Here is a 15,050-nt window from a genome sequence, read left to right as displayed (position 1 = left end):
GTTTTACCTGAAGACGCCCTTCTGTTGCTGAAGGTGGAATGGGAGTTGGGGGTGGATTACCTAGAAGAAGGCAGATAGAAAAATGATCCAAATCATAATTGGAAAGGAGAGGGGATGGGCCTTCAGAAAGACAGAGTCAGCATCAGCGAAGGCTAATCAGAGTAAGAAAGGCAAGCATTCATTTGGGGTGGGAAGGGGATCTGACCTGAGTACTTGTGCATGAACACTAGGCTGCCATGCCTTTTCTCTTCAACTATTACACTTCTTTAGCTGGGTCAAGTTTTAGATTCCTGACTCCTGCCCAGCATTTTTCTGGTGTTTGAAGAGCTCTTCTCTCTCCACCTTGCCTAATGAGTTAAAAAAAAAAAAAAATGAATGAAACCCTAGCCGGTTTGGCTCAGTGGATAGAGCGTTGGCCTGAAGGGTCAACTGTGGACTGAAGGGTCCCCAGTTCAATTCTGGGCAGGGGCACATGCCCAGGTTGTGGACTTGATCCCCAGTAGGGGGGTGCATGAGGCAGCCGATCAATGATTCTCTCTCACCATTGATATTTCTATCTCTCTCTCCCTCTCCCTTCCTGTCTGAAATCAATAAATATGTATTTTTTTAAAAATGAATGAACCAGGGGTTGGGATACTGTGTAGCAGACCCAACTTATTTGCCTTTCCACTGCCTGAAGGATTGCCCCGACTCACCCACCCACAGCAGCAAGAACAGGAAGAGGTTAGGAGAAGCGCACCAGAGTAGGTCCTTGGATAAGAAGACCTTTCCAAAGTGACTGTGGGACTCTGGCCCCTTGGGAGAGGGCCCTGCGAGCTCCCTGTGTGGTTGGCTCTTAGAGACTCAAGGCTGAGCTTGTCTTAGAAGCCCGTCCAGGGCGGAAGCCTCAGAGGCCAGGAGATTCACAGAGTGGTGTAAGGGTGCCTGCGGGCAATAGAACCAGAACACCACTAAGAGAGGAAACAGCATCCATTGGTTTTCTTTGAATTCTCTAAAGGTATCTCTGCTTTCTCTGTGCGTCCCAAATAAGCCGTGGGAAGACAGAGGCTTGGGAACTTAGGATAGGAACTGATGTTCAGATCTACAACTCCTGTTTTGCTTTGTGACAAGAACATCTTCCGAATATAGTGGATCTCCAGTGCTCCACTGTTCTCCCATACAAAGCCAGGGTCTTTGCAGTCAGGAACATTGTCTCTTATTGTGCAAACTCACCTCTGGTTAGGGAACTGCATGCCCCACTGGAGCAGAGCACACTACAATTCGCTCTTAGACAATATACGCACGTGCTCTCTTTGAGCCATAAGCTTAATGGATTCAACCTCATCTCTAGCTTCCTCTAAAGAGGAAGGAAGATAGAAAGGAAGCAAGGGAGGGCGTGGGGGGAGGGAAGAGAGGAAGGAAAAAAAGAAGGTAAAAGAGAAGGACGGAAGACACTCTGCTTGATCAATGTATGTGACTATGTCTTAAGGAAATATTTTTGTTTGAAAATGCCCAAAAAAGTACAATCCTTAACTACTCCACTTTACTTAGTATTAGGCCATTTTGTGGGAAACATCTATTCAGGCTACATATAAACAAATAAATCTATTTGGAGAAGAAAATGATAAGGAGGAGGGGGAGAAATATACGTTTACTAAAACTAGGGACCAGCACTTGTTTGCTGGTAATTGTCCACCAGCCTCAAACATGCAGTGGGTAACAGACCCTTTCAGTGCAGACGTTTCAGATTGGATAAAAACTGGGGTTTGTACGGGATCAGCCTAGAAGCTCAAGAAGGGACCTGAGCTTCCCACACCAGCGGCTGAGCTGTAGGAAACAATCCAGAAACTCTCTTCTCTAGCTCTGGATCATAACCAAAGCAGTAATGATAGATACAAAGACTTCTCTGCAGTTTCCTAAGCCAAGCTCGGTAGGACAATCCCTCCTGAGTGTGGCGCCTGGGACCCAAAGGAGAAACAGACGCTCTGGGTGTGAGGGGAGACCCTCTCCAGGGTGCGGGGCTGGCAGGGTCACTCCCTTTTACGAGCTATCTCGAGTGGGCGGGCGCCTTTCTGGCCTGGGGCTTAGGCTGGGAAGCTCACTGCGGGTTTCCCCGAGGGAGGGAGCCCCAGGCGATTGTCACCAGTCTCCCATTCGCCTAGGCCAGTTAATTCAATTACTCTGCCCGCTGGAGAATGTGTGGCCAATCGCGCTCCGAAAGGGGCAAAGCAGAGAAAGAGAAATTAGCCTTTGGGCCAAGCAGGATGGCACTTATTAATTGCTCTGGACTATTAATTGGATGGGAAGGGGAGACGGTGGGGGGGACTGTCTGTCAGAAACAAATCCCGTGCGCGCAAGCACAACGCGCACACACACAGACACCCAAGCACACCACACACCTGCTTCCATGAGTTTCTTTAGAGAAGGGGCGCGCTGAGCAACCCTAGAGCAGATGGAAGGGAGTGCTGACCAGTATGTGCATATGGCGCGGATGCTTTCCCCAACTTCTCTTTCAGGGACAAACAGATTTTTCTGTTGTTGCTGTTGGGATGAGGCGAGAGGGAGCAGTTGGCCAAATGGAGTTTCCTTACAGTTCAGCCTCTGGTGTGGGAAGCCGGGACACCAGGGTGGGAACAGAAGAGCTTTCCAAAAGGAGACGTGGTGCCCTGGCAAAGTAGATCCCTACATTTCAAAAGATGCACTTTACCCTCCCTGCTTCACCTCCTCTAAATACAAGTTTTTCTCCTTGAAAAGTTAAAGGCAGCTCTGGATGCCTCTTATCTTGGTACCTAGAAGTGACTCGGGAAAACAGGGTTGAACTAGGCAGTGGAATGGAGAGATAGGATTGCCAGTTCTTTGGTGATGTCCTGAGGTATGCAGAGGAGACAACCAGAGGTCATTCGGTGGCTATACTCAGCGCCAGGCCCGAGCTCATTACCGAGAGTATCAGAAGCTCAGGGACTGCGTGTGCCTGTCCTCCTGGACAGGGAGAAATACCGGGCCAAATGCGCGGGGACTGCAGACAGAGCAGGCGGTCACGACGTCCTGAGCCTCCCGGTCCTTCCCAGGGGAGAGGATTTTGCGGCTGCCTCCTGGACCTTAGCCGAGGAAAAAAGGTCCCTTTGCCTTCAATGAAGATGTATCTGACAGCAGGGGAGTTGGGGGAGGGGTCATCCTTTTCCATTTGAGTTGGACTAACTGGGAAACCAATATCATCCACCCAAAAAAGCGCGTCTGGCAATTCCCAGGATAACCTGCGGGCCCCACACAGTCTTCTGCGGGAGGTTTGTTTCTTCAAGGGGCCGGGGGTTCTGGATAAAGTCAGTGGGGAAGGGGGGGGAACCCCAGCTCCCACAGATGATATTTATGAGTAGAATATAGAGGCCTCACCCAATCCTGGCAAACAAAAGATTTCGCTGCAAGCATTTTGGGATTTAGCCCCTCAGTGCCAACTGCACTCATCCTACCCCTCCCACTTAAAGATCAAGTTAGGCATTCTTCCTTTTCATCTTCATCGGGCTCTCTGTCTCCTGACTTCATTCGACCAAAATATGGAATTTCAAGAAGTTGGGGGTGGGGGCGCGTGCGCACCTTGGAAAAGGAGAGCAAGTGTTGGCTGCTGACCCTTGTGCAGGGCCGAAGCATCACGGATCTCCACTTCAGACAGTGCATTTCAATTCTTGTCGTGTGCCTTTGTCCATTTATATAAAGCAGAGAGTGCTGAGTGACAGCCCCACTTAGCCTGCATGAGCAGATCCTAATAAACCCTCCCAAACCCCGACCTTAAAAAAAAAAAAGAAAAGAAAAGAAAAAGAAAACCACATGCCTGTTTGCCTGCGGCTTATGATTAAGACACCTTCTCAGCTTAAACACTTAAAAGCTAACCAAATGAAATGGCAATTAAGACTAAATTACCCCTTCTATCTCTGAGATGACTCTGCGGGGCCAGCCAGTTCTTATGAGGCAGAGGAGTCTGGAGAGAGGACCTTGCACAGCCTCAGTATTGCCGGCATGTAGCCACTGATACCCCCTCCAGGCGCTAGACAACTTGGAGCAAGAAGCCACATTTTGAATGAAATAAAGCTCAAATACTTCTTGAAGGTCGAGAAACCCACGGCAGAGCTAGAGACAGTTGTGTGCTCCCCCCTCTTTGTAAAATATAACTTTCAAACATTTAAGGGTTATTTGGGGTAATGGTGTTCAAATACCTGGTGCCCCTGCTCCATGGCCCACCCCGATCCTCACCCAGCAATGTTTCCGAAAGGGAAGGGACACACAAAAGAGGGGGAAAGTGGGTAGAGTTAGGGTTTGAAAGACATTTTACCTACATGTGAAATCTTGTCACAAGTCTTTATTCTCTTGTATTTTTCCTAAATATATTGCCAATTACAATGTTTCTTTATGGTGGGAATGTGGGATTGTCCATCATGGTTATTTATTTTAAAAGCTGCAGAAAGTGTAAGCCACCGCCGGGTGTTTCCTTCCAAAAGAGGAGAAAGAACCCAAATTCGATATAAATATGGGAAGAGCAGTATTGTTTCCACTTGTGTAAAAGCAGAAACCCCAATCTGGATGAAATTGATTCGGGTGCTTGTTGCAAAAAAACCAGCTTTCAGCATCCAGGGAGTGGAACCAATAGGAATGAACACTTACTCGTGTAAAAGGAAGCTTTAATTAATATATGTTTCTATCTCTAATATACACGTATGGGGGCTAGATCTTTATCTTCACAATAAAATGTGTGCAAATTCTCTCTTCAGAGATGAGTCCCCACCTCAGCCGGTATAGAAAAGCATGATAAAGGTTGGAAAAAATGGATAAAAATGTTGAAAGAACCTCCAGTTCCTTATTAGGCGAAGATACAATATTTATTCCTTGTCTCCTGGGATAAATCTCTTCTGCCTATTGTCCTCCCAGTTCTCAGTGCTGATGCTTAATTTTCAAAACTTCTATATTACCAAGGGACCTACGACATCAGCCAAAGAAATACTCAGCAAGTACAAAATCTGTTCCAGGGAGCTGCTTTTGTGCAGAGGGAAAAATTTGTTCCTACAGGTTTTTAAGTGGGTACGAGGCAAGGAGCTATCTGATCCGGGCAAAGCCATTACAATTTAGATCTCTATCTATAGAACATTTTTTTTCCTTTAAAAAAAATTGAAAAATACAAGAAGTTTGGATTTTTTTTTCCGATTCTTTTTTTGGAGGGGGAAATTGCATCGTAAGCTTTCGGAGAAACCCAACATGTCAACTACCTTTCCGGGACTAGTCCACGATGCCGAGGTATTATTACTTTTTTTTTTTTTTGAGCGCGCGTGTGTGTGTGGCGGCAGTGGCGGCGCGGCGGTGGCAGCTTCCCCTGTCTCTAATCTATGTTGGACCGTTACGTTTAATTATAATCTGGCTTTCGGGAGAAGTTAAGGAAGGAAAGGGGAGAAAGTTCGTTATGACATCTGTCGCCAGGAAGGGCAACTGTGCCACGCTAAGAAATAGTTGTCATAATGAGGGGGACAACATAATCCTAATAATAAAGAAAGGGAGGAGGTGGTGTGGAGAAAGAGATAGACATGGAAAGAAGATACTCAGGAAGGCAAAGTAAAGAGATTGATGGGGGGAGACGGTAGGTGGACAAGGGGGGGTGGTGCAGTGCGCCCCTTTTGGAATGGGCTTATTCTAAGAAAGTGAAGCAGAAAGGGGGTTCGGATGCTTTGCCCCAACTGGTTACGGAAATGAGCAAGGGGAACGATGGGCACCGACTAGAATTTTTTAAATACACGGACGATGCTTTGGAACAGCTCTGGCCAGACATTCCGGCCTGGACCGCGGCGGGATCTCGGGGTTGGGATGCGGCCGGAGGGCAGAGGCGCTCTGAGCCGGCGGACGCTCATTCTGCTCCCCTGGCTCCCCGAGCCAGTGGCAAACCTGGCTCCGCAGCCCAGCTCCCTGCGCGAGTGGGGCAGGGGCTGTGTGTGTGTGTGTGTGTGTGTGTGTGTGGTGTCACCGCACCTATATAGGGTGGGGGATTTTTTTTCCCCTCTCTTGACTGTGAGGACGGGGCCGCCCACCCCCAGTCCGCCTGCTCGCAAAGGCTTCCTGGCAAAGGCGCTGAACCCGGGCGGCGGCGGCTCGGGCCGAGCCGTGCGCGCTCACTCTCCTTGGAGAGCCCGGGAACGCTCCTGGCTCCGGGAGAGCGGCGCCTCGGTGGCACAATGACAAACCTCAAGTTTTTCTGCTCTCCCTTTTCCCCCTCTTCCTTCCAGATACGTCACGACGGATCAAACAGCTACCGTTTGATGCAGCTTGGCTGTCTGGAGTCCGTAGCCAATTCCACTGTCGCCTATTCCTCCTCCTCTCCTTTAACTTACTCCACCACTGGCACCGAGTTCGCGTCCCCCTACTTCTCCACTAACCACCAGTACACCCCGCTCCACCACCAGTCCTTCCATTACGAATTTCAGCACAGCCACCCGGCCGTCACCCCCGACGCCTACTCTCTGAACTCGCTCCACCATTCGCAACAGTACTACCAGCAGCTCCACCACGGGGAGCCCACCGACTTCATTAACCTGCACAATGCGCGGGCGCTCAAGTCGTCCTGCCTGGACGAGCAGAGGCGGGAGCTGGGCTGCCTCGATGCCTACCGCCGCCACGACCTGTCCCTCATGAGTCATGGCTCTCAGTATGGAATGCACCCAGATCAAAGACTGCTGCCAGGGCCCAGCCTGGGGCTGGCCGCCGCGGGAGCCGACGACTTGCAGGTAAATAAGCATGCAGTGGATTTGCCTGGCCCTCCCCTCTTCGCCCTCCCCCTCCCGCCCAGTCGATGCTCCGACTGTAAGCGGGCTCTCCAACTCTCTCTCTCTCTCTCTCTCTCTCTCTCTCTCTCTCTCTCACACACACACACACACACACACACACACACACACACACACACAGCACTTATGGAAAGTTATCAAAACAATTAGAGGAGGCGTGTGCCATTCGGGTCCCCTCTTTGGATCAAGGCATTTCACCTGCACGCTCCGGAGTCCGGCTAGCGGCGGCCCCCACTTTCCGTAGGTCCGCACGGAAGTCTTTTGTGAATCCACAGTTCTGCCCCTGAGGGGATGGGACAGGGGAGATCTGGGAGGCTGGGGTTGAGACTCCTGGACTTAGAGTAAGACCCGATAAGTTGATGACCCATCCTAACCTCAGTCTGGCGCTTTGCTGGGTCTCAGGTGTTTGTCCCGGACTGAGCTGTGGGGAGCTTACTATGAATTGGGGGAGCTGGTTTGTTCTGGAGACATTGTTGGGACCCTGAGCTCTAGCAGAAATTTCACCAAAGATACTAGATTAATGTGGAGAGCAAAGAATCACAAATGAAAAACTCAAAAGTGTACCCCAATGAAAGAATCTGCACAAGGCAGTTCGCCGGGGTGTGGGGTTGAGCCTAATTTCTTTGCCTGAGGCCCACCCAATCCCATCACCCCTTTGGTTTACAACTTTATTTTTCTTCTCCAACCCATTAACTTACGTAAGACGCAACTCCTTAAGAAGAAGGAAATGAAGAAATAAAGAGAGAGAAAGAGAGAAAAGACATAGGGAGAAAGAAAGGAGGAAAGGAAGGGAGAGAGGAAAAACAAAAAGGAGAGAGAGGGAGGGAGGAAGGAAGAAAGGAAGGGAGGGAGGGGGTGAGAAAGGAAGGAAATCAGATACTGTGGAGGCCGTCACTCAATTAGATATCTCCTACTTTCTTAATGCATTTTTTGCGTATTCTTTCCAACAATAGAATTTATAATTATATAGATATATCGTCACAGCCTCGTTTCAAACAAATAAGCCCACGCATGTCCAAAAAAGAACCCAGGAAACATGAATTTGTAACTTCTTTTGCCTGAAGGTGCAGCTAGTTCTATCTGTGAGTCCCTACTTTTTCAGTCTGCACAACGCTGGCCACCTTTTCCACAGTCGCCACAATGCAAGGCGAGATACTGGAAGAGCCCAAGTTGGAGACGGCAGAGAACCCTTGTTGCGCACAGAAAATCTTTCCCCCTCATTTACCTCCAAGCAAAAGATCATTTTAAAATTAAAGTGAAAGCCCTTACAATCCCAACAAAGAGCCATAGCCACAAGATCGGCACACAAGAAAAAAGATTTGGCTTCATAAACCTTGACTCTCTACATTTGTATTCACAAAATAATTTTATACACTCAGGGCATTTTTACATTTTTCACAAGGATCCCCTTATGTCTCAAGGGGGAAAGAAATCTGCCATTCAATGCTTTGCTCAACTAAAACCTATTTACTCTTTTTAATAGCCACGTCTGCTGCTGATTTTTTTGTATCTGTACAAATTTTTTTTCTGTGCTAGGCACAAAGCCGGGCATTTTTCAAAAGAGAGGATTAGAACATTTGCAAGCACCAGACAAAGAAAGAATCCCGTGCAAAAGGACACCGTAGTTTATCCAATTTTCGACTTAGTGCCATTCAACTGGTCATTTATGCAATGTCATCTGACCAAACAACGTTTTACTTATGGGGGGGGGGGGGAGTTTGTTAAGTGTAGAGACCAAGATTCGTTTCTTCTAAGAAAATAAACATCTTAGCGGTACGCCAGAGAATGGGAGAGAAAGGCTTCACTCCCATGGAGAGCTTTGTGGCCTTTTACCTTCCTCACTTCAGATATTTTGAAGCTTTTTTTCCCAGCCTATGTGGTTTTTTTTAATTATCTTTAATCTTCTTTTTTCCATTTATTACTCCTACTGAGGGAATATTCATACTGAGAGAAAAGCTCCCAGATATTAGAAGAAATTTAGGAGTGTGGTATACGATCTATTTATATATCTATGCCTATAGATAAACATATATATCATTTTATATATGAGTACATATGAAGCAAGTTGTAAATCTGGCAAGCCATTTTTTTTCTGCTCCTCCTGGACTTAGCAGAATGAAAAAGAAAGAAAAAAGTCATAGCTACTTTTGAAACGAGAACTGGGGAGGGGATGTGTGGGAGAAACCCCGTCTCTCTCCTTTTATTTCTTTCTTTTTAAAACATTCATCAGCATATGCCTCATTTCAAATGCAACAAATGTAAATATACTTTTCCCTGCACAGAATTTTAAGTGAAAGTCCAATGGTTTGGAGGGCGGTCTAAGTCTGCCTAACAGATGCAAACAGTCTTGTGGCTTCAGTTCCATCTTTGAGTCCCCTAAAAAGATTTGCTATGGCCAACAAAGGGAACTGTCACACCTTTTCCCATCACTGCTTTAATTTATGCCCAGTTTCCAAGGTTGTTTTTTTTCATATTGATTTGATAATCACTTTAAGGCAGAACAGTTCAAATAAGAAAGAGCTCGTGAACTGGTTGAAAAGGGGGCTCTTACAGGCCTGCCTCAATATGGTGAAAATGGGGAAGCGAAAGGGAGCCAGGGCTGTAAAGGTTGTTTTGTAAAGTGGGTTTTTATTATGCACCGACTCTCTCCGCATTTACTTAACTCTTCACGGGCTGTTGGGTAGGTTAACACCCTTCAAGGCCTCTTTCATGTCCAAAACCTCGTTTGTTTGTAAAGGAAAATGAGCCTTTAACACATTTGGACTCAGGGAGGGGGAGGAAGACACATAGAGAGAAATTTTTATTTTTCTTAATCAAAAATCAGCAAACCCTTACCTCCTTCCCAGTTCAAATGACCCCCAAATCCATTAGGCTCCTGAAGATCTACAGTGAGTGAACCTGAAGGTGTTTCCTCTAGAAGACCCATTTTGGGTAGCATTATAGGATGCTCCTCCAACTGGAGTAAAGCAGAACTTTCATTAGATAACTTAAATCCCCCACTTGAAATGACTCCTCTGAGCTCCCAAGAAACCCACAGTGCCAACCTTGACACATTTGGTGTAATTTGCTTCATGCAGAAACTGCCATGGAGACTGTATATGTGCCTTGATGGGGACTCAAAAGGTTTCTCATTCTCTTATGCCAAGATGAAAGGCACTCAGGCCCTTTGAAGTGTAATATTTCCTGGTGCTGTAAAATGCATACCTTAAGATTTATACAACTTTTAGATTGTGGTTTTCTGGCAAATTTTTCCCCCTTATTATGCATGCTGCCAAACTTGCTCTAGCTCAATGGTTGCGTTAAATGTCTACTATCAGGTTATGTGGATATGAGGTTCAGGGACAGGACAGATTGAAAAACTTAACTCATAAGGTCATACTTATTAATATCTATTTGAGTGATTTTATGTATTTTCCTTTTATTAAGGGCTCCGTGGAAGCCCAGTGTGGGCTTGTTCTCAATGGCCAAGGTGGAGTCATAAGAAGAGGTAAGTAAGGACATGTTAAAGCATTCTTTTCTTATCTATTATGTTGTTTTGAAGATCTGGTGGTGCTTTTAAACATCAGATCCCTTGTCTGATGATTGAGAAAACAATGACTCTTAGTCAATTACTCTTGTCCCACACAGACATACCCACTTAAAGAAGCCTCCCTTCCTCCACGGAGGCCTGAACTTAACCTGTGCCCCTAAGACCTCTGATAGAAGAGATTGGCTGTTTCTCACAGAAAAGTGACAGAATCAAAGTTCAAGACCAAAAAAAAATCCTTCTCACACCTCCTTCCCCCATCACCACATCCTGGAGCAGAATTTCTGGTCTTTTTTAGTCCTAAATGTGCCAGCCACAGCCTGGGTATTTGAGGTGATGGTGTTAGCTTGAGGCTTTGAAGGATTCTGTGAAAGGCTGGATTCGTTGAGGCTGCAGTGAAGGCTAATGAAACACCAACGTTGTAGCTGCCCTTATTTTTCTAAGTGTCCTGAACATTTCTTTCTTTAAGGGAGGGTGGGAGGAGGAGGTGGTGTTAACCGCACCGGATAAAGCTTTCTTGTTCCCATCTGTTGAAGAAAACATCTGAATCCAGAGTTACCCATGGAATTGGAAGGGGGGACAAGAGTAGAAAGCTGTTGATTTCAGCTCAGACACTGAAGGGGGCTGCATCTCAGATGTTCCATTTTGACAAAAGGTTCTGAACTATGACATTTTAAAGGCCTCGAGGCAGTGCAGATTTTGCTGGCTTCCCACTTAACTGTGTCCAGTGCCTCTGAAGCTTATTTTCCTAGCAAGCTGAGTAACCCGAGGAGCATACAAGGCAAGGGGGACCAGCTGTTATCCCAACTTCATACGAATTAATAAGATGTGGCCTATTCACCAGGACTAATTCCTGCTCCAGGGCTGCAGTTGTCTTTAGTAGCTGAACCACTAAACACTGAGTCACTTCTGATGGCACCAAGTAAATGTCCTTCAGTCACTCTCCCTCTCTTTCAAAGCTCATTTAAAGATTCCAAAAACAAAGAGAGAGAGAGAGAGAGAGAGAGAGAGATGTATTGATAGACAGCAGTAGGTTCTTTCATGTTTAAACTGCAGGTTTTGCAACCCAATGTCCAGTGTGAAACTCCATTTAAACTGAGGAGGCAAAAAACAGTGGTTTCCTTTGGGAACTTGAATATTGTCATAGTGGAAGCTTGAAACTTCCATTAAATGTAAAATAGCTCTTTAATTGTGTTGTTTCACCCAATGGGTATTTGAGAAGTTTTGTTTTTTAATTACTAGTGTTGCTCCATAAATATCTTTTTTTAAAATGAGCAATATTAAACCTGTCAGCCAGGCCAATACTGTCATATTGACATGCCATGAAATAGGCCTAAGACTAGTGAAAATTGAGAAAAAATATACATCCTGTTGGGAAGAAGGGTTAAAAATGCAGAGTGAAAGAAGGGCCAGGTGAAAGGAGCTGGTTGCAGTCTGTTGGGGCGGTCACACCAAAGGTGAGGCCAAGCACTCCGGACGCACGAAGATGTCGGTGGTGCTGAAGGACAGCGCCCCTAATTAGCGCCCGGAGCCGGCTCCTCCCAGAGCCCAGCTGGCGCTACTGCGGTTTTGAGTTCAGCTTGATCACCCTCTCAATTGCTTGGAAATTGCGTCAAATTGTACAATACCTGACAGAGGGTGGGAGTTATTCGAGGTCGAAGGTGGGAGCTAGATAGGAGATGGCTGTGTAATCAGTTGAATTTTCGGAGAGAGTCGTAGGGGACACCCCCACGCCCTCCTCCCCCAAAAGACCAACGCTCTTGGGTAACTACAAGGTCAGAGGGAGCTGCGGTCCTGTCCTATCAGAGCCACAGAAATGGTCTTCCTTGGGTGATGTTTTCGTATTCTTCTAGGATCCGGTGCCAACTCACTTCACCTAACATATCAGCCCCGAATCTGCTATTTTAAGTCTAATGTTGATCTTTTAGGAGCACAGCCTGGCTCCAAAGAAAAAGGGGAGGTAACTTGGGGGTTTTGTTTGTATTGTGTGACTAACTCCCTCTGTCTTCCCCCGCCCTGCAAAAGGAGATCAGAATTTAACTGCTGAGTTTATTCATTTCCTATGTGTCTTAAAGATAGGCCAATTAACTTGGGATAGCCCTGGAGACCAGGGTGTGCTGTCTGTTTACTCTGAACAGATCAATGTGCATGACAATTTACAAACGGATAGCAAGGGTATCAAGGAAGTCTTGCATTAAAAGGTGGTGTAGATCCTTCCGGAGCACGCCCAGCGCATCATATCAGGACTCCCAGTTTTTGAAGAAAAGCTAAGGAAGCCTCTTGTCTCTATTGTCACAGTAGTGCACAGGGTTCCTAATATCAACAGCTCTAGTCACCTTTGTTCTTCATGAACTCATGCTCTCTGCCATGTCGCCTTATTGTGTAATAGCTTATATGGGAATGCCTGTTTCTCTTCTAATCCATGCCTTACAGGTAACTCTCCCCATGAAACACCATTTCTTGAAAAGCACAACTTTTCACCATTTTCCTTCTCCTGCTAAGCTCTCAGATAAACTTACATTTCTAATGATTTCTAGAATTTACTGTGGGAGGAAAAAAAAATTGGATTTGACTTCCAAAGACCCCTGAAGAAAGGCAGATCCCTAAATGCCCTACAGGAGTTCTCCATGGAGAGGTATCCTGTTTTGCAGTGGTGTGTGTGTGTTGGTGCGGGGAGGGAGTTACAGTTAAAATTTGGCCACTTCTATAGGGAAAGATCAAAATACCATTTTCCTGACTCACTTTGGTAAGTGGCAGTTACGTTGTGTTTGCCTATAATGAAGGCCCCATCGCCAAAGAAAGTGCGGAAGAGGGGGCAGCAGCAAGGTAATTACCACCTAGATAAAATATTTGCCACCGCCTCTGAGGTGCAGCTCCCCGCGCGCTCACTCTCGGTTAATGGTGTGCGCGATTTTGCCCGCAGCTCCGCCACTCGAACCATCAGAACCAATAATCTTTACTTTACCCAGTCCTCGGGTATCGATAGCTTCTCTCGCCTCCGGGCGTCGGCTTTGATATGTTAATATTTCTGAGTAGCAAATTCTGCAGAGATCATATTAATGTTGTACGTACAGAGTGGAGCTTTGCCTTCGTTGAATATTCAGATACTGGATTTCAAAAGGCATCTCTTGAAGAAATGAGGCTTCTATTTACAGGAGTCGTCTGTGTTTTTAATCATTAAAAAAAAAAGAAAGGAAAACCCACTCTTCTTTTCCCCAGGAATCTTCTGAGACTCCCTTATGGCCCCCTCCCCTTTGGCAGGCGCTGGCCCCTTTCATTTCTCGCCCTGAGAATTTAATAATAAGAGAACAATGTTGATGACAATGAGGACCACGGTGATGATGAAGCTAATAATGAGGGGACCCAGATTGGAATCGCAGGGGTAGGGGCTCCGTTGGGCTGGGCGCTGTGGCCTTCAGAGCAGGATGGAGGTGAAATGAGAAAACCCAGTTTTTCCATATTTGGGTGGGAAGTGTCATGTTGGCCCTGGCCTTTTTGTGTGAAATCGGGATGGCAAACTCAAAAAAGGAAAAGAAAAAAAAAGAAAAAAGTGAAGAGGGGAAGCGCCCTTGTTTCGCTTTGTGATCACTCTGCCTTGCTGCCCCAGGCTAATTTCAGAAGCTTAAGTACCGCCATAGCCTCTGGGCCACGCGGAGAGGGAGCGGCCGGCCGTGGGCAGGCAGGAGCGCTTTCCGGATTGCCTGTGGCTACACAAAATACAAACTACTTTGAATCAAAACATTTTTGGGGAATTAATATGATCTGAACTCTGCACGTTTTAAGAGCGCCGGAGTTTGTCAGATCGCTTAGAGGTGACTGGCACGCCAGGCAGAGGCATTTAGGCTGCGGCACAAACATTGTCAGATCCGATTTAATAAAAAAAAAAATACTTCGGTGAAACGGAGCTTAGCATCCATCGCCCATTCTGCCCATAACAGGGTGGGTGGATCTGACCGCTTTTCCCTTCCGAAGCCCCCACGGCTGCCCCCGGGCTTCTGGGCCAGGAGGACCAGCTTTCTCCCGACTTCTCCAGGCCCCCGAACTTTGAGTCAGCCTTTGGGTCTTTCAGCATTTCCTGGAAGGAGTAAGATTGGAGGAGGGTGGGGAGACTTGTGCCTCTTCTTTTGTCAGAGCTTATGGACTCTCTCTACCTCAATCCTCAAAACTCATTTCTGTGGCTTATCTATTGTGAAAATAAGGCCAGGAAAACACCTGGAGCCTCGCCTGGCTCATTAGTCCCCACATACAGATTCCGAATTCAGACACCTTTCCGTGAAGTCTAAAATTCAGATACCAAAAGACCTGGACGCGTGGTTTGTTGGAAATCTATTTTGCGGGAATGGGGGGGGGGGAGCTGCTTTTCCAAAGCCTAATGCCTTCTCCCCAATTTCCTTATTGCTTTGAAAATCACCAAAAGCCAAAGCACTCTATCTTTGGAAAATGGGGATTAACACCCCCCCCCCCCCCCCGACACACACACACATGATTACACACCCACCGCCACATTAAACTAGTAGGTCTCCTCTGGCAGGCCTCCCTTTCTTTTGTTCTGTCTGGAACCTTCGCCGGGAGGAGTGCTTTAAAACCTGGGAATCCAGTTATACCTGGCATCTCCTCCCCCAAACAGCGCACTTTGCTGCTCAAATATCAGCTGAGGCCTATTTGATTACAATGAAGCCCCTATCCCTTTGTTATTTGATTACAATTAGTATCTGCTTCCAAGGACTGAGTGT

At 46.7% G+C, this 15,050-nt stretch overlaps 1 protein-coding gene across 1 annotated transcript in view; it reads left to right on the top strand.

Annotated features, from left to right (window-relative positions):
• Positions 1 to 4,708: 4,708 nt before the first annotated feature.
• TFAP2D (transcription factor AP-2 delta (activating enhancer binding protein 2 delta)) overlaps positions 4,709 to 15,050 on the top strand; it is a 57,040-nt gene continuing 46,698 nt past the window's right edge. The window contains exons 1-3 of the mRNA XM_005862062.2: positions 4,709 to 5,259; positions 6,237 to 6,734; positions 10,218 to 10,278. Coding sequence (XP_005862124.1) covers positions 5,221 to 5,259; positions 6,237 to 6,734; positions 10,218 to 10,278 — 598 coding nt within the window. The 5' untranslated portion in view covers positions 4,709 to 5,220. The remainder of the gene's footprint in view (positions 5,260 to 6,236; positions 6,735 to 10,217; positions 10,279 to 15,050) is intronic.

The sequence above is a fragment of the Myotis brandtii genome, unplaced genomic scaffold (assembly GCF_000412655.1).
Source record: "Myotis brandtii unplaced genomic scaffold, ASM41265v1 scaffold16, whole genome shotgun sequence".
Lineage (NCBI taxonomy): Eukaryota > Metazoa > Chordata > Mammalia > Chiroptera > Vespertilionidae > Myotis > Myotis brandtii.
This window is presented reverse-complemented; position numbering and strand designations above follow the sequence as displayed.